This window comes from Fundulus heteroclitus, chromosome 3 (genome assembly GCF_011125445.2).
Source record: "Fundulus heteroclitus isolate FHET01 chromosome 3, MU-UCD_Fhet_4.1, whole genome shotgun sequence".
Classification (NCBI taxonomy): Eukaryota; Metazoa; Chordata; class Actinopteri; order Cyprinodontiformes; family Fundulidae; genus Fundulus; species Fundulus heteroclitus.
In genome coordinates, this window is record NC_046363.1 from 22,186,999 (window position 1) to 22,212,392 (window position 25,394).

The 25,394-nt window shown below is 41.5% G+C and overlaps 1 protein-coding gene across 4 annotated transcripts in view; it reads right to left on the bottom strand.

Annotated features, from left to right (window-relative positions):
• Positions 1 to 25,394, bottom strand: part of kif13a (kinesin family member 13A) — a 51,433-nt gene that overhangs the window by 18,473 nt on the left and 7,566 nt on the right. For all 4 annotated transcript variants that reach the window (XM_021316399.2, XM_021316400.2, XM_012862647.3 and 1 more), the window contains exons 3-17: positions 14,578 to 14,590; positions 12,430 to 12,490; positions 11,359 to 11,451; positions 9,907 to 10,087; positions 7,784 to 7,871; positions 7,167 to 7,301; positions 6,946 to 7,058; positions 6,742 to 6,853; positions 5,406 to 5,618; positions 5,202 to 5,312; positions 4,989 to 5,123; positions 2,768 to 2,898; positions 2,428 to 2,514; positions 787 to 962; positions 388 to 607 (exon numbers count right to left, since the gene is read on the bottom strand). In XM_021316399.2, coding sequence (XP_021172074.2) covers positions 388 to 607; positions 787 to 962; positions 2,428 to 2,514; positions 2,768 to 2,898; positions 4,989 to 5,123; positions 5,202 to 5,312; positions 5,406 to 5,618; positions 6,742 to 6,853; positions 6,946 to 7,058; positions 7,167 to 7,301; positions 7,784 to 7,871; positions 9,907 to 10,087; positions 11,359 to 11,451; positions 12,430 to 12,490; positions 14,578 to 14,590 — 1,869 coding nt within the window. The remainder of the gene's footprint in view (positions 1 to 387; positions 608 to 786; positions 963 to 2,427; positions 2,515 to 2,767; positions 2,899 to 4,988; positions 5,124 to 5,201; positions 5,313 to 5,405; positions 5,619 to 6,741; positions 6,854 to 6,945; positions 7,059 to 7,166; positions 7,302 to 7,783; positions 7,872 to 9,906; positions 10,088 to 11,358; positions 11,452 to 12,429; positions 12,491 to 14,577; positions 14,591 to 25,394) is intronic.

Genomic DNA, 25,394 nt, shown 5'->3' on the forward strand with positions numbered 1-25,394 from the left:
TTTAATCCTGCAAGTTTTAAACTGTGACTTTTCTAACTTCCTGCAGCATTTAGCTGCGCTGCAGTGCTAACGTTAGCATTCACATACAAAGGAACAAAAGAAGATTCAGTGTTAGCTATTTTTGTTATCTTCTTCACTAAAGAAAGATGTAAGATTATTCCCTGTTGTTTGTGTTATATTGATCATTTTGGTTGCCATGCCCTTTAGACACCACAAGGAGACAGGGCAGCAGACCGTGCAGCAGACTGTGCAGCCCTGCACCTCCAACACTAGGGTTTGAGTTCATCTTAGGGTCAAACTTTTGATTATTTGCACATTGCTATCGTGATGGCCCAGGACACTAGCAGCTGTAACAGAGACATGACTGGTTTTGTTGACCCCATTTACCGCTCTTCTGTCCAGAGTCTCAGCTTGCCCTGGGGTGTGTGTGTCGGGTAAGCAAGGCGCTCGTTGCTGTTTCGGTGGTAATTTTGCGTCTTCTCCGGAGACAGCTGTTGCCGTAGAGACTCCAGCTCCCGTTCATACATGAGCCTCTGCTCCTCGAGAGCTGTCCGTTTCTCCTCTAGGTACTGCTTCTCCAGCACCTGGACCACATTCTGCATCGGGTCTTCGAATGTGGAAAGCGACAGGTTTTGTATTACGTGTAGAACATAGAATAATACACTCTGTTTGTTGTAATTTTCAAAGGAATGAATGACAAATGTCAGTAAAGCAGAAAACAAAGTCTACAATGCCAGTAGAAATCCCTTCATTAAAATGAGGACTGCCCCATTGTCCTATTCCTACCATTGTTTCCGAGAGTCTTCATTATGACCTCCATCTGGGCGAACTCATAACTGTAGTCCTGCTCGGAGGAAGCCTCGCTGGCTGTTTCCACATCTGCCTCGACAAAGCTCTCTCTGGGAGAAGCTCTCTCCAGCTCCTTCAAACGGTCCCGCCGCTTTCGTTTAGGCAAATTGATTCTGAGACGCAACACAAGATCTAATCAGTCCTTTTTTTTTCAGCCTCAGGATTAACCTTACACGTTTGACAAAGACAAATGGTAAGCAGTTCACCAATGACTGTATCAACGGCCTCTGAGACTGAGACTGCACAGGGAAAGGTTTTTAATGACATATGACTCAGAGCTGATGCACATAAAATGGCCGTCTTTGTGTTGCTGGTTTCCAACGCTGCATTCAACCCAGTTGATCAAAACATCCTGATTAACAGACTGGAAAAGTCGGTGAGGTTATCTGGTATTATGCTAAAGCTGGTTAAAATGTAATTTGGCAGACCAGGACTGCTGTTTTCATTTGTCAATTAAAAATCAGAGCAAACAAACATTTGGAGTTTCTTAAACATATTTGGAGTTTCTCAAAGCTCAATTCTCAAGACTCTTTTATTGTATAATATATAATTCTAATATAATATATAATTCTAATATATATATATATATATATATATATATATATATATATATATATATATATATATATATTAAGTATAACTCTCGGCCCTCTTATTTAACTTCTAATTGATCTACCTAGCTCAGATCATGTCAAGCTACAGTACACCTTAAAATATCAAAGCAAATGACACAAACTGACACATTTATTTTACTAAGCCCTTCCTCCAGCTTAATGCATAAAATACATAATTCTTTGTTTTTCTGTCCCAAAAATGTGAGGTTGTAAATCAGAACACAACCAGACTCTTTGAGGCTAAAGGCCATGGGCCATACAGAAAAATGTACATGTCATCATGGACTCAGACCTAGATTTTAGCAACCAGATAAAGTCAGTTACTACACCAGCGAACTAGCAGAAAAAAAAACTCCAGTCAAAAATCAGAGCACAGCAAAACTTGTTTGCTTCGTTATTTTCAGTAGTTTGGATTATTGTAATGGTGCCTTTACAGGTCTCCCTACTGAAGTAATCACTCAGCTGCTCATCCAAAATGATCATCAAAACCCAGGAAATGGATCACATTACTCCAGTTCTTACTTCCCTGTCCTGGCCCCCTGTTTGTCAAGGAACACAATTCAATTGTTTATGGTCTATAAAACACTAAATGGTCAAATCATGTCAGGTATGAACCATAAGCTCTTATCAGAAACCTGTTTACTCCATGTTCCCAGAACTTTGCCATCAGCTTTTTAACCAACCAGATGTGAAGAAAGCAGTCTCCTCTTCTAAATCACTTCCAGTGATTTGTGTCTTGCCTCTTTATTTGTTTTAAATTAGCATTTCAATATTTACTTTCTTTTATGTAATGCTTAAACTTTAATATGGTTGTCCTTATGTGTTTTGTGTCCTTGTGTAACTGTCTTTATCTCAGTTTCCTTATTTTCCTGTAAAACACTTGGAATTACCTTGTCTACCTAGCTTTGACCTGCCTTTCACCTTCCTAACTGTTAACATCTGGATTACAGCGAAGGACTCATACCTGAAGAAGTGATTGTTTCCCCATAAGATACGATCTCCATGCCACAGGTGCACCAAGGAGTCGACCACTGTACCGTTCACACAGGTCCTGCACAAAACACAAACACGTCGGTGGAATTCCTAATCTTCATCTCTAAAATGGGGAAAAACTGACTACCGTGGCAGAAACAATCATCCTGAGAGTGGGAGGAAGACGAAAGTTCTGATACGGACGTGTAGGGGCTCTGTTCACAAGCTCCCTCTGTAGTGATGTCATGGGAAACTCTCCAGAGCAGCCATTCATAGCGCAGGCGGAGAGATAGCGAGTACACTGGACCTAGATAGTCCTTACAATAGCTCACCTGGCATTCCCGATGGGCATCAAGGTGACGTCACCATCTGGGCAGAGGTCCAAGACGCAGTGCTCCGGCTGGATCCCGATGCCGAACAGCTGGATGTCCTGAGAGGTGTCTGCACCGACCCGGGTGTGCTCCTACACGCAGGTGGAGAACATATTGATCAAAGCAGAACAGCAAATCTGATTTAAACTGCTTCATTGAGCTATTGTACTAGAAAACGAATGAAAAACATAACAGTGGGGGCAGGGGGCTGTGCAGAGGGGGCACAAACATTCCAGCTAATAGAGGATGTTCTAGCCCATTTCACATTGCCATAGTCATTCCTCACTGATATGCCGGGCCGGACTGCCTGGGCCAGACAAAGCGCTGTTGTTCTGTACGCTGCGCAGACTCTTTTCTCGCATACCTCGGCTCTTACAGGTCCAACTAGCTGTTTAATAGTTCCAGTCCTGCTCCAAATGGACAAATCTGTTACACTCGCTGGCATGTGAACAAATACCTCAGTCGCATTTAACGGTGCACATTAACAAATATAAAGGAGCTCTGCCTTTTGTGGCAAATCTTATTCCGATGTGAGGTTTTTACAGACATTCTGTACATAAACGTCGTCAATAACGACATGTGCTGGTTGTCACAGAATATTTTTTTTAGCACACTCTTGACCCGAGGTGACTCGACAAATCGGCTGTTGACCAGAATTGGTCCAGTTTTAGCTTGATCTGCGCTGACCGGTGATTGGCAGGTTGGGAAACTCATAAATCCCATTGTTTACTAATAACTGAACGCATCACACCTAATTGCTTCCAGTTTGGGGCGGAGGGGGGGACTCTCTTTAATTTAAATTGTTACTGATTGAGACCCAAAGTTAGCATAACAGCATAGCCGTTTAAGAAGAATCACAATAAGGATATTGTTGCAGCACATATGACGCTACGATACTGAAGAAGCAGGACGGGAGAGCTGAGGCTGCGGATGGGTTCTCTCCTGATAGCGCTTAATGATGTCTGTGGTGCTGTGATTAAAGTTCAGTGATTCCAAGGTCTTTGAAGCGATCCACAAACTCAATTGGCCAATTGCCAATAAACATGGGATCATGCGGGGTGGTATTTATGCGGTAATCAAATATGAGTTCTTTGGTTTTAGTGGCATTGAGGAGAAGATGGTTGTCTTTGCACCACCAGGCAAAGTGGGCAAGTCTTCGCCTTTGTAGGCTGTGACTTGTCTCCTGGTTCAAAAGCAGAGCGAGTAAGCCAATAATGTAATCTGAATATTTGAAACGCCTGGTGATGGGAGGCTGGCCAATGAAGTGATTTGTACAGGATGGGACTAAGAACAGAGCCTTGCGGTGCGACTGCATTGCTGACAAAGACAGGCCGAGCTGAACCTGACACGCTGCAAAAATGTAACTAAAAGTAAGTAAAATTTTCTTGAAATTAGTGTCTTTTTCCTTGATTTGAGCAGCTAAATAAGACTATTTAAGATATTTAAGATATGATAAGATAGTCTTTATTGATCTCACAATGGAGAAATTCACTTTCAGACTATTTGCCAATGGAATGAGAGTTTTGCACTTAAAATAAGAACATTTCATCTTCATCATCCTATTTCAAGTGCCGGATATCTAATTATATTGTCTTAGGGGTTAAAATACTCATTCCATTGGCAAATAGTCTTATTTAGCTGCTCAAATCAAGGGAAAATATACTAATTTTAAGAAAACTTTACTTACTTTTAGTTCCCTTTTTGCAGTGAGGCCTGTCACTGAGAAAGACGTGCATGAGAGAATAAATGCAGACACTGCTAATTACAGTTACTAAAGCTAACCATGCTAAATATCCCGTACTGGAGACAGTTTAAAATGTCTCCAGGATCCAAACTTTGTTTTAAAACAGTACAAGTTTCCTTTATAGTGTCTGCTGTGACACACGCGGACACGGATAGTATGATGGCACCATTGCTTCTAGTATAAATATCTAATGAAAGCTTACAACTGGAAGACTAGCGGGAACTCATCTTAAAGCTCTGTAATTATGGCTGTGAAAGAGAAATGAGATTTAGCTAAAGTGGCACAAAAACTGGAGCTCTGAAATCTGCCAGAAATGTTACAGAAAATGCGACTTCATTTTTATTTAACTCTATAGGCCACAGTTTGGTAACGGCAAAGGCGAGAGGGACTGATCACCAGAGACAGAAGCACTGCACATCTCTGTGCCAACAGGTTTACCTTCAGATAATAAACCAGCAGCTCGTTCAAGGCAGGATCAGCATTAAGGTTGACCAGGAAACACTTGTCTTCTCCCACTTTAATCCCAGAAGTTTCCAGAGAGATTCCCATGCTCTCCAGCTGCTTCTGACGCTCCTGTAAACACAGATAATGACAGTGTAAAACTGCAAAGAAAGGCAGTCCAGGTTTTAGTGTTTTTTTTGGTGTGCATACAGTAGCAATCTCTTCTGTCTTCCTGAGCTTCTCCTCCCAGGTGACTGTCATCTCCTGAATGAGCTTCTCTGATTCCTGCAGTTTCTCCTTCAGCTCAGGAGCCTTCAAGGACTAAAGAAAGAAAGCGTGAGAAAAAGAAAAATCAGACTGTGATTACTGGTGATTGGGGAGCAGAACCACCATCGGTGATGGGCCACATGTCACCTCAGCCTGAGAGAGCTGAACTCGAAGCTTCTCCACCTCCTCCCTGAGCTCCCTGATGATCCGAGCGTTGGGATCTTCATTCACCACGGCGTGGTTGACGATCCTCTTGGCCCTGTCGGCATAACGCAACGTGGACAACGTCTCCTCGTAGTTATCAGCGGCTGGACTCACTGTGGCAATCATGGCTGTCTTACTGTTCCCACCGAGGTTGTCCTGAGGTCAAGGTAAAATACGCTTAAATACGGAGGCCCAGAAATGCCAAGATCCTCTTTAAAAACATAAAATAATTTTCGTTCGTTACAGTAATTAGTTTAAAAATATAGAAACCCAAAAGTGCAACATTTCTAGATAGAATAAATTATGAATTGTCTCAATAATCACATAAGATTTGTGGAGTTCAAAAAGAAATACAACAAGAAGAAAGTCCCTTCTTTTTCTAATCTGTCAGTAAATGAATAAAAATATAAGCTTTCAGAAGTGCCAAAATTACATTACAAGGTCCACAAGAGGCTGATAATTTTTTAAATGATCATAAAATTATTTGTGTCAATAATAAATTGAAAAAGATAAAAACAAATAACATGCAGTCAAATATACATTTTGTATAACAAAAAAATCCATATAAATTCAATAAATTAGTATGCCATACTGAATAGGGTCATTTTTAGTCAGCTGGTGGGCCTAACATTGCTCTAGTCATGATGATCGGTTTGAAGTGGACATATTTTGAAGGTTAATCAATCATGTGTTTGGCTCTATTTAAGGAACCAAAAAGTTGTTTCATGGTGAACTGAAAAAAATTGTGAATTATTATTATTATTATTATTATTATGTTATTATTAACATATAATGACTCCAAATTTTAATGAATGGATTTAATTTCTCAACAATTTTACTAATTAGCATATTAACAGTTCAATATTTATAGTGGTAATATCATAAATAGTATCAATACATTTATTTTTTATTCGGTTTTATCTTTGTGTTGTTATATATACAAATTGATATTAAACAAATAATTTTTTTTTACATTCTGGCCCTTTGGCATTAGATGGACTTAAAGGTAAACTTATTTATATATCCTCAAAAACACTGTAACCCTTGTTCATTGCTTTGTTTGTCTTTCTTATGTGTACTCTTAGCCGGAGCGGCCAAAAAGAAATTCCACCAGGGTAACACTTTGACTCTTTGAGTCAGTTTTGTTTTAATTCTAATATGTAAAAAATAATGAATGAAAGATGTCTCATTATTTCGATGATTCTGTCAACTTTTCTCATCGTCTGCTTTTACCGCTTTTCATCGGTTCTGAAAGCGTGTGACTGCTGAGGGGTCGAACCTTCAGCAGCCAGGTGAGGACAGAGTCTCTGTAAGGCACAAACTTGGCCTTCCCCTTCCCCGCCGACTGATCGGCCAGAGCAGAAATCACACATCCCAAGGTAGTAAGAGACCTAAAAGGGCAGGAATATACATCCGATGGCTTAGTCGTCCAATAATAAAACTTTACTGACGTGTTATAGTAAGGATAGAAAGAGTAGCACACTTGTTTATATTGCTGCCTTCCTTGAGTCGCTCCCCGGCAGCTCCAGTCTTGGATACGCGTTCGCTTCCTGCCAGGTCAACCAGACTCATCTTGCTCACTTTCTCCCCTGAATTCTGTTGGGAGACAGATTCAAAGATTTAAAAATGTGTTTTTGAGAATTGGAAAAAAAAAAAAAAAAAAAACAGCCAGGAAGGTGTGAGAAAAAGCAAAACAAGACACACTCCAGACTGCAGATCATAGAGCGTCTGCGTGACGATGATGCTGAAGACGGCGTGCGATCGACTGCTCTCCTCGTTCATGTTGGTTGCTGCGACTGTGCGGGATTTGTTCCCCTCGGACATTAACACCTCAATGTCCTGAAACGGTCAAGTTAAAGGCAAATAATTACAGAGGAAAAATACAGTTTTCTGTTAGCGTGATTTAAAAAAATGGATTCTCATGAACTGCTGTAAACACTGGAGGTTTTCACACGAGGCTTTGTGCCATTTCGTCAAGCTTGGTTCACAACGGGCGGGCAGTGGGAAATCCACTGGCCTCAGATCAGGCAGCGCAGAGCCCAGAGCAACAGGGTGGAGATGTTTTAACGTCACTGAGCGAGGACCTGCCAAGGCCTGGCATATAAACTGCGTGCAACCTCATTACTGTAGCCACAGCAGGGATATGTCTCATTACAGCTTCTGCACATGGGAGGATTTTACACTAAATGGGTTATTCCGTTATAAATCAGTGCTTTGACTGCACAAAAGTATTCCCTGCTGCGCCTTATGGATCGCAAGAACGCAGCCGAGCGGATTCAACTCTGGTCGGGTCGTGGTGGCAAGAAGGGTGAAAGGCAAACCTCGAAGTTGGTAACGGCGAGCTGCGAAAGGCCGTCCACGTATGGACCCAGGACTTTATGTTCCCGAACTTTAAGGGACTGGCGGCTCCTGGCAAAAACAGAGAAGGTTGGAAGTTGTTGGGAAAGCAGGGAACATTTAGTTCTTTCACAATAATAAGAGATCCTCGCTCTGAACTGTGCATTGTGACAAATGCTGACTCTCTTTTTTATTAAAAAAAACAACAAATCATACAAGCTAATCTAATCTTCTTAATGTTAAGACACATTGGATAAGACATTATGTCAAAGATCATTATATGCATTAAGCAAACTTCTGAGTCAGCGCTAAAAAACTAAATTGTATGTAATAGCTTCACCATGTCAGGGGCTTTTTGTAAAAAGCAGCAACAGGTACTCCATTCACGTGATTTTTCTGCAAACTGCACATTGTGTGTGAGGTTGTCTGCTTTCTAACATGACAGAAAAAGTAAATCACCGCCAGCGAGGCTCCAGAAGTGGACTTCACTTTGTGAAACGCAGACGCTGCAGACGGTTTAAAGCTGATTTCAGTCAAATCAACAAAAGCCAACACCACAAGTAGGCAAGGGTGTAATTTTGAGGCGAGGTGGTAGGGGGCTGTTTGTGAAAATTGTGGCGGCACTAATAAGCGTTTGTGGTAACAGTATGGTATTTGAGGGATTGACTCAAAATAAAACGTTTTTTGGGCTTTTTAGAAGATTAAGATCATTGTTGAGTAACATAATGCTATAGCAGGCGTTATTGTTTTGTTTTGCTTTTCTGTATGAGCTTGGTTAGTGAAATTGTGTTTTTGTCCCAAGGTTGTTATTTTTTTTTACTTGTTTTTTTGCTTTACATGTTTAAAAACATGCATATTTAGGTTTGCTCATATTGTATCATCTATAATGCGTAATGTTTTTAAAGGTAAGATTTATAGATAAGATCACAGCCTCAAAATTCATATGTCTGCTGTTAAAAGCACTGCATAAAGTTAGGTGAATATTGAAAACCTTCTGAAATTTTCCCTGTTATATAAAGGCGGGGTCAGCTGTCGGGATCCCCCCACCCCCATAGTGAATAACACTCAGACATGACTGTACTGGAGCACCAGCCATCATCAGTTCTTAACTTAAAGGCTTGGGAGCACCTTTACCCCACCTCCAATTACCCTGCAGGCTGTTCATACTCAGTTCACCTAGCCGTGCCAAATGGAGTAAAGCTTTCAAGTAAATGTGTTTATTGCAAAGAAAAGCGTAACATATTTCCAAACAGCCAGACTTGTGTTTGGTGTAAGCGAGGGAAAACTGTGGGAGTCTCAGCCAGCTGACTGGCAGCGAGCAGCAGCAGGTGGGGGAGTGCCACCACTGCATCTCTGCTCTCCGTACAGTCAGTTCAACTATAGTCAGACCATTACTGGCTTCTCATTGAAGGGACTTAAAACCATAGAAATGGTACGATGGAAACGTTTTAAAATTGTGAAAATCCTCAATACAGATAACCCGCTCATGTCTCATCGTGTGATAATATCACCATTGATCCCATTCCAACTTTGATCTGTGTGTCGTCTTTGCTAACCTACGCAAAGATATCTAGTATCCTACGTCCGAACCGCAGGTAAAGTCTGCCCGTCCAGACAGGGATCCACGGTCCAGGAAGCTGTTTTAAACCTGAACCGAGCTGCATATTCAGATATCTGCAACACAGAGAGCAGCGCACTGCTGCTCCTGCTTGGCTTTTAGCCCACAGGGTTACCCTGATATCTTTTATGCCCCGGGCTTCACGATCAGATGTCCCTAAAGCGTGCCCATTCAGAGCTCACTCTGTCTGCCAACCCACATCAGACCACAGAGGCAAAGAATGCAGTAGTGTCAGAGGACGACGCTTAGCTGCTGTTCAGCAGGAAATGACTGGGTCAGCTTCCTGCACCCATTATTCTGTCAGCGTCCCACCATTCAGACTAGCAGACCCAAAAGTGACACCGGTACCACGTGGGAACCGAGGGACGGTGATGTGCTGCGAGCTGGAGAGAATCGGCCCCACAGTTCTGGTAAGCAGCTGTATCTCTCCAGCCAGATGAAAAGCAGCCCAAAACGTAAAGATCCGTTAACTCACAAGACCAGGCTCACCCTTTGGGATCCAGCAGGTCTCGGACCTTCTCGTTGTAGATCTCCATGTAGGACACCTCCACCTTAAAAGTGTGGGCCTCGTTCTCCTCTTTGTGGACCCTCTCGAACAGAGAGCAGCAGAGTCGAGGGATTAAACCAGGCTGCTCTCCGTTTCCCATCATAGAAAAGGACTTCCCTGAACCTGGGTTCACAGCAGCGTCACACAATTGCAAAAAAAAAAAAAAAAAAAAGAAAAAAAAAAAGAAAAGAGTTAGACAGCAAAGTTCAGGTAAAAATGTCAGACTTTTCCAGATTCAAAATTCCTCAAAAGTTCACAAATATTTAAAAAAAAATATTTACAGAATAAATACAGAAACATAAATAACATGATTTTAAGGCAGATGTTTCAACAGTGATCAGGATTTAAACATGGAACCTGTAAACACCACAGGATGGATGGATGGGTAAATGAATGGATGGATGGATGGATGGATGGATGGATGGATGGATGGATGGATGGATGGATGGATGGATGGATGGATGGATGAAAGGATGGATGGATGAACAGATCAAATATGGATGGACGGATGGACCAGTGAAAGGATGAATGGACAGATCAAATATAGATGGATGGATGGATGGATGGATGGGTGGATGGATGGACCAGTGAAAGGATGGTTGGATGGATGGACCAATGAAAGGATGGATGGATGGACGGACGGACGGATGGACCAGTAAAAGGATGGATGGACAGATCAAATATAGATGGATGGATGGATGGATGGATGGGTAAATGAATGGATGGATGGATGGATGGATGGATGGATGGGTGGATGGATGGGTGGATGGGTGGGTGGATTGATGGACCAGTAAAAGGATGGATGAACAGATCAAATATGGATGGATGGATGGGTAAATGAATGGATGGATGGGTGAATGAATGAATGGATGGATGGATGGATGGATGGATGGGTAAATGAATGGATGGATTGATGGATGGATAGATGGATGGATGGATGGATGGATGGATGGAAGGATGGGTAAATGAATGGTTGGATGGATGGATGGATGAACAGATCAAATATGGATGGATGGATAGGTAAATGAATGGATGGATGAATGGATGGATGGGCAGATGTGTGGATGGACGGATGGAAGGATGGAAATGGAGCTAAATAATTACCCAGAAACCTGCTGTGGTTGCTGAAGTAGAAGCACTTCTTCTACCACTGTTATATTTCCTAACTGCCTGCATGGGAGGCATTAAGTGAGCTAATTATTAATTAATTATAACTAATTATTGCACCTTTTTTTTTACCAAAAGTAAATTCTGAGGCTGATGAGACACACCAAAGACATAAACCTGCCTGCAACTGAGGCATTAAAGGACAGTTTGTGACGTGCAAACCAAAAGCCCAGTCCAACAATCCAGCATGCAAAACAGGCTCTCCACAGATTTCTTTTCCTTATTACCTGTTTGTCCATAGGCAAATATGCAGGCGTTGTATCCCTGGAATGCATTTTCAAGTATTCCCTCTCCAAGGCACTTGAACACCACCTCTTGACCTTTCAGAGAAAGATTCAGTCACCATGGAGATTGGGAAAACACTATCCACTATTACCAGGTTGTCCCACTCGTCTGTACAACCAGTACAGAGATGTGCATTGACGAGGTCCCCAGACTAAAGGATAAGGGTCTGCTGGGTTCCTGTCTGGTCGTGTGGAAAATGCAAAGCTGTGCTGAGAAATCTTTCTTGTTGCTTGCTGCCACGGCCCTGCTGAATGGGACAGCTGTTTAATGAGCTAAATAAAGCCTTGGCTCGGCTCCTCGAGGCGGCCTTTCGCTGAGCAGACTGCCAGCTTTATATTTCTGTCTTACAATGACAGAAATGTGACCAACTAAAACATGCAGAGTGATTATTACAATTTATATCAGAAAGGCACATTATTAAGGTTTTATGCTGTAGTTTTATTATAGCACCAATTGGAGAGATGAATGGTTTCTGGGGCACTGCAAAAACAGAACTAAAAATAAATAAAAAGTTCTTGAAATGAGTGCGTTTGTCTTTGATTTGAGCAGGTAAATAAGATTATCTGCCAATGGGATGAGTATTTTGACCCCTAAAATAAGATAATTAGACATCCTGCACTTGAAATAAGATGATGGAGATGAGTTGTTCCTATTTTAAGTGCATAAATCTTATTCCATTGGCAAATCATCTTATTTACCTGCTCAAATCAAAGACAAACGCACTCATTTCAAGAACTTTTTATTTATTTTTAGTTCCGTTTTTGCAGTGGGAAGCTTCATTAACAGCAATTAGGGGTATAAGACTACTAAATGAGAACATAGGTAAAATAATAGGAAGACAACAAAGCTCCGGCTTATTCTTAATGCATGCATCCAAAATGAAAATGATCCCATTTGTCCGAACCCATCAAGGCTGGAAATTCTCTGCCTCTACAGCGGCAACTCAAGGCTCTTCACGCAGAGCCCACCCCATTATCTGGGCTCTTTGGGTGAGTGCAGGATCGGTGACTCACCGGCATATTTGGGCACGTTGGATTCATCCATGGACCAGAAACAGTGGTCGAAAGCAAACACCTGTGGAGGAGGAGATGGGAGACAGACAACGTAAACATGCGTTCTCACACCTGTCCGAGCACGTTCGCCGCAAACAAAAAAACTGTGTGCACAGGCGCGGGATTATTGTACAGCTTAGTACAGTCAAACAGCGGGACGGGGCTTGTCTGAGCGAGCAAGATGAAACCGAGAGCCTTTGTCTGAGGCGACATTCATCGGGATCGGACCGTGACTGTCTGCGTTGAGCAGCCGAGGGTTGTGTCTGTTGCTGTGCAATGAATTCATAAATCAGTATGTGCGCCACAGAGGAAAGGATCCCAGCACACAGTCACCCTCATCTCCAAGGAAACCGGGCCGTAGCTGTTGCCGGTGCTGCCGGCCGGCTCTTGGCTCTCAGGCCCAGGTCTCACAGCACAGGCTTTGGCAACAAAAAAAAAGGCCCAGTGTCCTCCGGGCACCTGCAGGAGCACTGGGTTGAAGAAGGCACAGAGAGAAGGCCATCTCAGACAGAACAGCCCCTGTTGCTTCGCATGCGGCATATCGTCATTTAACTACGCCATAAACAGCCTTGGTGAGACTCGTCTTCGATTGATTTTGCACCAAACATCAAACTATGTGTCGTAAACCTCTGTAGGATTTTTACGAGACTCAAAATCCAGCAAATTACAGAAAAGTGGTTGATTTGTGAGTATAAACCAAAAAATGGTGGCGGTCAGTTTTGATGCATTCAATGAAGAGGAAAAAAGTTCAGAAGTTGATCTGCCGATAACCAATCAGAGCCCCGTCCAGAGAAAAAGTCTCGCACTCTGGTGCATCAATATGTTTTCATCCTGCACACATTTCCTCTGAGCAATGGCAGGAGATTAAAGGCCAAATTATTTGTGCAGAGCAGATGCTAAATGTGCTGTTTCTGATTTTTTTTTTTTTTGTGTTGCAGCCACAATTCACAACCTTTTCAGTTGGCCTTTGCCAAAGGACGCTATTTAAAAAGTTTCCATTTCATTCAGTCATTTTCTCACCTGTTTTTTTTTTTGTATACATTTGTACATCTGGGGATGTTTATTCATTTTTCAAGACCCGCAAAAAAAAAGTCTTCTCCCTGATTCTCAGTCTGCTGCTGTAGCTCTGACACCCCCCAACTCACCCCCCTCCAACAAATACCACAAAACAATCGAACTCCCTCTTAATCACAAAAAAAGGGCTAATGGCCAGGGGAAGCCTCGGCTGCACAGTCAGCATGGGAAGCTCTGAGATCACTGGACGCACTGAAAGCAAGACTTCCCCCCGTGACTTCAGACAAGTGAGTGGGCGCCATTCAAAGGAACAAAAGTGCCATCGTCCTCAATTAGGGCTGGCTTAGAAACTGGGGCTTCGGTGCCCTCTGTTCTGTGCCCATCCAGCCCCGCGGGTGCGATTGCACAGCAGATTTCTCTTGATTGGACAATTATTATTAATCAGCAGTACGAATGATGATAAAGCAAGGGGGAGGACAAAGCCTCCTTTTTAGTCACGGAAACCAGTTGTCTGCGATTTGCACCGAGGAACGCAGGGCGAATAAATCGGGTGTCATAATTAAGCAGACGGCCACGTGCTCGGCTGAGTGGAGGGTTATTACAGGGCAGCTCAGGTTCGCATGCCCCAGAGACTGTGCAGGCCCATGGTCCAGTCGGGGAGGGAGGGAGGGGGGGGGGGGGGGGGGGGGGTCGGCTGAGCGTACACAGCACAAAGCCTGTCCCTGGTGTGTGAAACATCTCTGAGCTAGTCACCAGCATGTTGTCAGGGGGGGAAGTGGGGGTGCGCTGCAACAATGCGGCATTGAATGTGCGCACACACAGCCCCTCCGCGCTCATCCCTCTCTCATTGTGGAGCCTTTGTGGGGTTTTTTTTCGGGAGATCTCAGAGGGCTGACACATTCACACGGACATCTATCTGGCTCCTGCTGACCCGCCGACGGGCCGAAAAAGTGCAGACTCAATCACGTCCGTTAAGACGAAGAATCAACCTGTGCAGGGGAAACAAAGTCTTCCTCGTCGGGTGTATGTTAGTCCTGGCGGTTGTTTATCTGCCGCTGTGGACGTCTGTCAAATAAAGTGATAAAGCATACACACCTTAGTCTGTTTCCTGTTGAAGCCGAAGGTCGGTCCATCACATACAAGGGGCCAGAGAGAGAGCAGAAAAAAAAAGAAACAGAGAGGAATAAAAGGGTTAGAATTAACACAGAACTAGTAAATCTCATCTTCCTCCATGATAAAAAGAATAGTTGATTTCCTCTCATGTGACATCTTTATTCACTTGTTTTTCCTCTCTCCCACACAGTGAGCACATGCCGAATCCTGTTGGAAGGTGCTGCTGTGATTAGGTTCATAATTGGGCCGGCGGAGCGTGAGGAAGGGAAGAGATTTAAGATTCAATGTCCCACTGACTCTGTTGAATAAATAGCTCTTATTCGTGTGGACTTAACACGGAGGCCAGCCTGGGGAAGCTGCACTTATTATCACCAGCAGCCGGCGTCAAGGAAAGAGAGCTGAAAACCCACTCCTTATGTTTTGTAAGGTTGTCCTCTGAACTAAAAAAAGACTTTTTCCACATGTTGCCATGTTGCAACTACAACCTTTAATGAGTGTTTCTTGTGATTAATTTCAAAATGCTTTTTAGAAATAAAAATCTGAAAAGTGCGGTGCGCATTTGGATGTGTTCGGGACTGCCCTGCTTCAATCGTCCTGCTGAAGAGAAGCACCCCCCACAACATGATGCTGCCAATCAGCTAAAAGAGGCTGAATAAATATGCAAGCCACACTTTGGCGATCCTTAGTCGATAAAACCTTTGAAGACCATGTTCATCATTTTTCCACTATCGTGATTTTGAGTCCGTCTGTCACACAGAAGGTTGAAGCGAAGATAGAAGAGCTGGATCTAAGCAGTTCCTCGACCTCTGCTGTATGAGAGGAAATGCAGCCATGCTGCCATGTCGTGCACAATGACGTGCTAAAATACGCCTCCGCCCTTGTTATTCTGCCAGTGAGGACATCCTTCTCGAAAAACTCTCTTGGGGCAGAGAGGCATGAGGTTCGCCCGCCACACCAAACCAGAGAGTCTCAACCAAAGACTGAGCTGAGTTCCTGAGTAGAGAGCGCCTCGGGATGATCCTCATACCCACCATAAAAAGGAATATTTTCTATTAAAAGCTATTATTGTCATGCAAATCGTTCTCATCAAAGCCAAAAGTATTAATGGAGAGCAGAAGGAGGGGGGGTGCAAGGGTATCCAAATCATAGATGAGATTGTTGAACCTTGGGCTCTTGGATTTCTAATGTCCATGCACATGCAAGGAGTCTTATTGCCATATATTAGTGGTGTCCAACGTCAAGTACTCGTACTCGTACATGAACATGTAAAAGCAACCCAATACTCTGAACCGACACCAATTTTCCTCCTGGGCTACGCTGCAACTCAAAGGCTAGACACCACACTATACCAGGTGGTGGTGCTATATTACCAGGAGGTTGTTTGCTGACCCTTCAAAAGAAAAAGAAGGAAGGAAGATAATTGAAGCTCTAACCAAATTCCTCGCCTTTGATGGTCAGTTGTTTTCATCGGTCAATGATATTGTTATTTGTGATCTATAAGTATAGATTTATTAAGTACTCAGTATCGGTACTTGGAACCGGCTAGTATCTAAGCTGAAGTACTCGTACTCGTATTCGGTCTGGAAAAAACTGGTATCAGGACACCCCAGCCATATATGATTCAGAGTCCAAGTTTCATCAACTCTGAGAGTTTTAGTCAATGTATTTGAGCTGAACAGTGGAAGATCTATAATGTCTGCTTCATCCTCCGGTGCGTGGGTAGTTAAGTGGAGACCAAAGTCATAAGACGGACATTAAAGCATTTGAGCAGCCGTAGAAAAAACCCACTTATAAACGTCAACGTTTTACTGTTTGACCAACAAGTGATGATTTGTGTTGACAAAGGCCTATACTGCAAAAAAGGGAACTAAAAGTAAGTGAAATTTTCTTGAAATCATTGTATTTTTTCCTTGATTTGAGCAGCTAAATAACACCATTTGCCAATGGAATAAGATTTTTTCACTTAAATTGGAACAATTCATCTCTAAAATAAGATAATTAGATTTCCTGCACTTGAAATAAGACGATGGAGGTGAATTGTTCCTATTTTAAGTGCAAAAATCTTATTCTATTGGCAAATGGTCTTATTTACCTGCTCAAATCAAGGCAAAATACAATGATTTCAAGAAAATTTTACTTACTTTTGTTCCCTTTTTGTAGTGTAATTCTAAATGACTTGGCTTGGTATCAGGGACAAAAAAACAAAAAAAAATTTTGGGACATCCTGAACAACAACTGAAAATAATTATATATGATGCCTCCCAGTGTAATACAATTAACATTATTTGCAGCGGCAGAGATGGAAAAATATTACCTTGTTAATGACAATTTGTAGCAAGCTGGATAACCAGTTAAATAACACGTACTCAAGTAAAAACAGTAATTTTAAGAAAAGAAATCTGTAAATAAAAGTTCTCCTCATGATTTCAAATGGAGGAACAACAACACTAAATCTATGGGCACTTTGTTACAGTAGGAAAAGTAGAAATCTAACTGTACTGAACGTCTTTACCATGTTATAAATAAATTATGTCTTCTATTTCTAGTGATTTTATGCATTTTTTGACACCTTAGTAAAATGCAAATTTATGCTCTGCTGACTTTGCTTTTGCTCAGCCCTAATGCTGTGGACAGCACAGATTGTTGCTTATACCTATCTTTTTTATTATCTCAAATACATAAACTAGCGACTGACAAAGTCTGAGACTAGGTCTAATAAGTGCTTTCTGTAGAGACACAGACAATGTTCAGGAGGAGAATCAGCCGATACTGTAGCTAAGCAGCAGAAAGCTCGGGGCTCAGGGCTACAGTCGGATTTCCTTTGGCCAGGCGACGGTCCAGGCCTCAAACCATACAATTATCAGTTAAAACCAAAGGTTCCATTAATGCTCATGATTTAAAATGTTATAAATCAAATAAACTCTGGAAAACAAAAAAATAAAAAATGGAGTAAAAACTCATGTGTATAACATTATAAAGAACGGCTCTGCATGAATCTGCTGCAGAAAAGAAGCTGCCACGGTGCTGCTCCTGCAGTATGGCGCCTCCGGCTCATTGTTGAATCTATTGTATGTACAGTTAATGTCTCAGGCTCTGGTATGTCTGGAATGCGCCACACGACAATGGGAGGAACAGGATTTATTTAAGATGTTAAAAAGCTATTACTTCCTGAAGCATTCTCGTTTCATACCAGAAGAAAAACTTCTAAAACTCATGCGTACGTCTGAACCGCCTTTCCGTTACAAAAACATGAAAAACCTCCCACCCTCCAGAAAAGTAAAAGCACATTAGGCTCCAGTTCTCCCGCTCTGCTTTAGAAATAATCTCCCTTATCCCCTCAAAAACCAGTGTGCTCCTCAGAATCCATCTAAGCTACAGTACCGTCCTCTTTGTCAGAGTTCCTCCCCCTTGAATTTGGATTCACAGATATTTTTCACTTGTATATAAAATAACACTTCAAATATACATATAACAGGTGGAGACCTTGACTTCATGTTACTTGAAAGACAAAAGCATTGTGCTGCATATTTCTAACTTTAATTTAATGGTTTCTACATTCCTTTTATTTAACGACAGATCTGATTATCAGTCAGTGAGACTACAGTACACCACTGGCCAAATAATCTGCTCGCATGTCACATTAGGTCCTGAGAGCGTATTAAAGACACAGTTTTGGTTGTATAAATGTGCATGTATGGCCCAGAAGTGCCAGATAGCATCAGATTTGTACCTCCCTGGAGGCAGATGCATTCCACGGCTGCTTCAGCTCTACCAGAGCACGGCTGAAGCTGGTGGTCCCATCGTGGGACCCGCCGTGTGGTCCCCAGGGAACGCTCCGGCAGATCTGATGCCTTCAGTTACCTGAGGCTAAGGCAGATGTGCTTTATATAAAGTTAGTAGGGGGAGAAACATCTCTCAAAATAATTAGTAATAATTAATTATGACTTATGTATGCTGATCTGGAACAGGCTCCCTGAGGACACCAGGATGGCTCAAAATTATCCGGATTTTGAAGACTCATCTTTCTAATTCTGTTTAAACAGTTTAAAAAGGCAACTAATAAATAAGTTTTCAGGTTTTTATTATGGGATTAAGAATTATTTTAATCAATTTATTAGATTTTATTCATTATAATGCAGCTTTTTAATCCATTTATTTCTATTTTACCAATATTTTTTTAATTTTTAGCCATTTGTCTTAGAAATGTATGCATATATTAAGGTTTATTTACTATTTTTATGTAATTAATAAACTGTTGTGAAACTAATGTGTTTTTCATTACACATTACGCAGGAAAAGTAATCTTTTTTCATCAGCATTTGTATAAAGAGTGGAACTGCAGTAGAGGAACCCCCCCCCCCCCACCACCACCCCTGTGGTAACAGAGTTGGATTAAGGCCACTGGGTTATTATGCCACAGAAAACTGCACTCTTCAAGCCCAGCAGGCAACAAACCAGATTAATCTACTGTATCATCCAACTACTGAGCCGTCTATCCATGCAAAACAAAATTTACAACGCCAGGCTGAGCTCACAGATGTATTAGGCAAATTAAAGTTTCTTTTTTTTTTGTGAAGCATTTGATTTAATCCTCTATCCATACACATCCTGCAAGCAGGATGACTTAAAAGGAACTATTACTATGGCTCAATGTCGGTTTTAAATATTACTTTCATAATAAAAATTGTTCATGCATAATCTTTAATATTTCATTCTGCCTCATCAGATGACCTCATCCTCCTATTAGGAGGCACAATAATCCTTTTTCTTGTGCTCACACATATACAGTATGAGACATTTTACCGCCACTCCCCGTCACATATTTGCGCCCCTCCTCTTGATCTATTCTGGAAGCACCCCACCCCCCCACCCCCCACCACCACTACTTTAACCTCCCTTCACTCTAACAAATGACTTATTCCCCATTTCAGAAGCCAACAAGCTTTGAAACAATTGCTTCTCAAAAAGCAATGCGGCGGAAGCCCTTCAGGAGTTTAAGAGCAGGCCTACAGGACTGTGCACTCGAGCTAGCATTCGAAATAAGCTTTCAGTATGTTCAGAGCAGGACACTTGAGTTTCCACCCACTCGATGCAGAGGTCATCCTGCTGCGCACACAGCAAAAGCAGTGTTACAGTAGAGGAGAGGCCGCGTCTGTCCAACGACCAGCTAGTCTGGTTCCGAACAAAGGTTCAGACTAATGCAGAACTCTTCCTTTCTCCTTGAGCATGGGCGATTAAAAGTAAACAGGACAAGTGTTCGCAGTCAGACGTCTCCGTGGTGGACATTTGGAAATGCTTTCAACGAGGCGCTGAAGGAAGTTAGCAGGCTGATGACAAAAACAGGCAGAGGGAGGTAAATCCCGCCACACAAACAATTTCTGCAACTGCTTCCTTCTACGCCTCTCGCATGGGAGGCTACTTGTTCTAGAAAGGGTCCTTAAGCTTCCTTATGTACCACACCTAGTGTAAATATTAAAACATCTTGATGCCTCATAATTAATTCTAAGTTAAAACACATCTATGGTTGTAAATAGAATAAAATAAAAACAGGGAACCATGTTTTTTTTATTGATGTATCCATCCATCTATCCATCCATTGTCTATATGAAATCCATCCATCCATCTATATAAAATATTTTTTTAATATAGGGTCTCAGGGGGGTTGCGGGGGGGGGGGGGGCACGCTGTTGTCTCAACGCACCACCCAATGGCATTCATATATTTTATACATGTTAAAATAAATGGGAAAATAATGAACAACACTTTACTAAAAAGTCAGTTCAAACTCTACTTTCTATATTTCATGTCAAGCTGCTTTAATTACATCAAAAATGTATCCACATTAAGTAAAGCTACTTTAAAGTAATTACGGCTTGGGTGATACAGATTTCCAATTATCTTTGAGAACTTAATCTGATTCTGCACCCTTTTTTTAAGTACTCTAACATGTTACAAAAACAAGAAGAAACGTGCTTTGATAAAGGTAGTAGCTTTAAACCAAACTGAAAACGAAAGAATTACAGGATTACCCTCATTTAAGCATCAAGCATAAGTCCTTAACCCTTATCTAGTTTTATCAAACTTAAAACTGCAGAGTGGGTTGATGTGATTTTAGACAAAAACGGTCTGAACCTTTAGTTTCGATTAATTTAAAAAATAGGACAAAAGATCTAAGAAGCGACAAATTAAAAATAAGCAGCAAGGCATTCAAAGCCACAACCTTTTTTATTGCTGCTCCCGTCTAATTCAGCATTTTTTAGGAACAATGGAGAGCACGGACTGTTCTAAAAGCTAAAATGAGTTTCTTATGCAAATATTTGGAGAGGCTTGGGGGATATCACTGTTCAGGTCAGCAACGAACCCCCAGGACTTTCCTGCATCTTGCCTCTGCTGTCTCTAAGCAACGGCGGTAAACATGGAGGAGACACAGCCTACCAGCCTCATGAGTCAAGGTTCCAACGTGAAAGCCAAATTGTGTATTTTGAACAACAGGCCAAATGAAAAAGCGGCTGCCACAAGCTGCGCACATGATAATCACACCACCTTCAGCATGAGGCCTCCAAGTTTCCATAACAAATGTTCGCAACGCGGCATATGATGCAGGAAAGCTCTAATTTAATCCTCTCCGGCATTTCTTGACACTGCGGTGACAAGTCGGGTCAGCGGGCTGAGGAATAAAGCGGACCACATGTGCTCAGACCGTCTTAAATGTGGTGAGCCTCAGACGCAGCAAATAAGTCGGGGGAGAAGGGAAGCTCATCAAAATGTTTCATGGAGGTACGACTTCTTCCAAAGGGAAGGGAATTGACACCTTTACTGCAGGGACACGCCTCCTGTGACGCTGCCTGCCAGCTGAATGCCACTTATCTGAATAGATCTGGTATGGTGCTGCTGAGAATAACAAAATCCGGAGTGAGCTGGCTCACTGGGAGAAAAACAGAGCACCAGTTATGTACTTACACATATTAAAGAAACAACCCAAATACTTAAGACAAGCATTAATTAAAGCTCGAAAAAAAAAAAAAAACTTTATGGCATCCATGCCCTTAATTGTGACTATAACTCTAACTAAATTCATGACAACTAAATACCAGCTTGCGAGCTTCAAAAAGGCCTCATCGGAGAGAATCATGCAAGAAAGCCATTATGGAAGCAATGTCTGCATGGGGATTTTTTATTTTTTTTTACATACGCTGCTGCCTTCAGTAGAACAGGCCACATCTGACATTAATGAGGTGCAGGCTCAACAAAGAGGGAGGGCGCCATCTTTTCTCAATTCCGGATCAAGATATAAACAATATCCCGCCCTCTAAACAAACAAGTGAACTGTGCAAAGTGAGTGCAACTGCTTCGGGGCTTTTGCTTGCAGCGCTCTCTCCTCAGAGCACAAAAAAAAAACCAACAACCCGCACACAGCTTTATGGAGCGTACGTTAGCCGACGTAAAATACTTTAGGGCCAAATGACTCGGAGAACAAGATCCCGCTGAGTGGAAAGGTTGATTCTTGGCACGAAGCATTGCAGTGTGGAAAGACAAAGAGAGCATTCCTGAGGGCAGTCACTGGACAAGGCAGCATTGTCATTTAGTATGGGGGTTAGAAGACATGGTGACAAAAGTAACTGACCTCTAAATCTTTGACACTAACATTTGTGCTGGCAATGGTTGTGCAAATGAACAACAAAAAAAAAACACTAAATGCTATTTGTGCATTTTTAATGAAATATCTAATAGCGTTGACTGCATTGTCACAACTATCTCTTCGTCTCCATATTTAACAAAAGTACAGGTCCCTCTAATTGACTATTTTTAAGATAAAAGCAACAGTGATAAATCTAGTCACTTTTTCTGGTGTTACTGAAGATTCTTAGATACTCTATTGTAAATTATGATAGGCTTCTTACCTGTTTGTCCCCCCCCCCTCCTCCTTCCAAATCACTCACAGGTGGCCTATCACAACACACCAGCCCTTCTCAGCTGCAGTCAAAAGTAGTAGCTGTCCACCCCTTCCTGCCCAGTCTGCAAGTTAATTACGCATGCCTAACTGATATAATTTACATTTCACACAAGCTATTTTGCTGCAGACTCTGTTCAAACGAGGCCTGTCTTCATGGTAAACAGCTATGGATATCTATTTAAATAATCACTGGAGCAAAAATGTCATCCAGTACAGCAATTAAGAATTCCTATGGGATTATTTCAGCTAAAATGTGATTGCCATCTGTTGCAATCACGATACTGACAGTTGATCGCCTGCAACTACTTGTACAGAACAAACTCGGAAACAATCCAAAATATTACTCTGAGTAAGATGCCAAAGTTTTTTAAATGTTTTTTGAAGCTTCCTAGTAGCTTCAATGTTTTTCTTCCAGCTATGCCAGATTTTCTTTCAGCTAAATACTTGTCAGCTAAATTGCTTTACACCTGTGTAATATTTTAACTACATTTATAACTGCATTTTTGGGAAGGAAAATAAATTTTTTGTAATACAGTGTATTCTTAATGTTTCCTAATGACCTGTTTGAAGAGATTCAGTCAGGTTTCAGAACTCATCAGAACAGTGAAACAGCTCTGGGAAAAGTCACTAATGATATTCGCATGGCCTCAGGTAATGGACTTGTGTATGTACTTGTCCTGTTGGATCTCAGTGCTTCACTCGATACAGCTGATCACGATATTCTCTTGGTAAGGCTTGAACATGCTATATTGATCAATGGAACAGTGCTAGGCTGGTTTAAATCTAATTTGTCTGACAGATTCCAGTTTGTTCTAGTAAATAATAAATCTGCTTCAAACTGTAGGGTTATTTGTGGAGAGCCACAGGGTTCAGTGTTTGGGACAATTCTCTTTATCAGATATATGCTTCCAAAATTATCAGAGAGCATGGAATAAATTTCCACTGTCACGCTGATGATACTCAGCGATATTTTTCAATAAATCTGAATGAATCCAATCAGTTACATAGACTACAGGCATGTCTTTAAGACATAAAAATCTGGATGACATCCACACAAGACAGAAGTTGTCGTCTTTGGACCAGGCAGAGTCTGAAACTGCTTAGTCAATCACTTAATTTGGTTGGCATTAAGAAAGAAAGTTGGTGTTATTTTTGACCAGGACATCTCATTTAAATTCCATATTAAACAACTTGTTAAGATTTATTTATTTCACCTCCAGTGAAATTGCCAAAAGTAGAATACTCTGTCCAGGAGTGACACTGAAAAACTAGTCCATACATTTGTTATTTCAAGGTTGGACTTTTGTAATTCTTTACTATCAGGACTATCAGGATTCTTCTACGTCTTTACTATCAGGAAGGTCAAAAACTTCAGCTGATCCGAAATGCTGCAGAAAGAGCTCTGATGAAGAATAAGAAGAGGGGTCATATTTATGCTAATTTAGCCTCCCTTCATTGGCTCCCTGTTAAATCCAGAACAGAAATAAAAATGAGCCTTCTCACAAATAAAGCCCTTAACACCCAAATGGTAAACTGACTGGACTTATATAGCACTTTTCTAGTCATGCCAATCACTCAAAGCACGTTGTATTAGAGTCACATTCATCAAATTGCACTCTCTAATATGCAGACATTCATTTCAACTTGGCCCAGAGCACATGTGACAGATTTCCCTGGGAACTGACAGGTGAAAGCTGGATTTTAACCTACAACTTTTAAATTGTAAGATAACTATTCTTACCACTGAGCCACAGTCAATCTCCACCATACAGCAGATATCTGATTGTCCCATATGTTACTAACAGCGCACTTCACTCTCAGACTGCAGGTCTACTGGTGGTTCCTAGAGTCTCTAAATGTAGAATGGGAGGCAGATCCTTTAGCTATCAGGCTCCTCTTCTGTGGAATCAACTCCCAGTTTTAGTCTGTAAGGCAGGTGCTCTTATCTGTTTAGCTGTGTTTCTCTCCTAGATGAGGCCACTACAGGACCTATTATTGCCGTTTACATTTTAATTTTCTTTAACATACAAAGTATTCTCGGGCCAGTGCTTCTGTGTTCTTTTTGTGTGTATGCTCTGCGTCTGTCTTCTCTAACACTCAGTCAGCCGTGGTAGCTGGCCGCTCACACTGAGCATGGTTCTGCTGGAGGTTACTTCCTGTTAAAGGGGAGTTGTCCTCTCCACTGCCACTACATGCATGCTTGGTATGAAGGATTGATGCAAAGTCAACGACACAATGCAAGGGGCTGTCCACTGTCACTACATGCTCATTCAGAGGGAGTGAATGCTGCAAGTCAATGACTTAATGCAATCTGTTGTGACAATGTTTGTTGTGAAGTGTCACTACACACATAAACTGAACTGAACTGAATAATAAAAAGGGTAGCATTTCTGAATTATACAGAAGTTCTCCATCAAAACCTAAGCACTGCTTTATTCAAATAGTGAGGAAAAATGGCAAGTATGGTTGGTGTTGGAAGTAATAGTTTGGACCTGGGATGACATATGAGTGCAATCCAATTCCAAGTCAAAAACTCAATGAGATTTAATGTTTGTTTCAGTTCTAACTACTATTATTGGCAAGACAGATGAATAATATATTCCTCTCAACTGTATGCGCTTAAACACTAAAAGAACATGTTCACAAGTAGAAGTTGGACACTATGCATATTTGTAGCTTAATGAACTACAACCCACCAAAGGTGGTAATAGATTGTTTCATATATATATATATATATATATATATATATATATATATATATATATATATATATATATATATATAAAAATATATATCTTTCACTAGATTTTATATACTTGCTAACCATACTGGATATAGACCACCC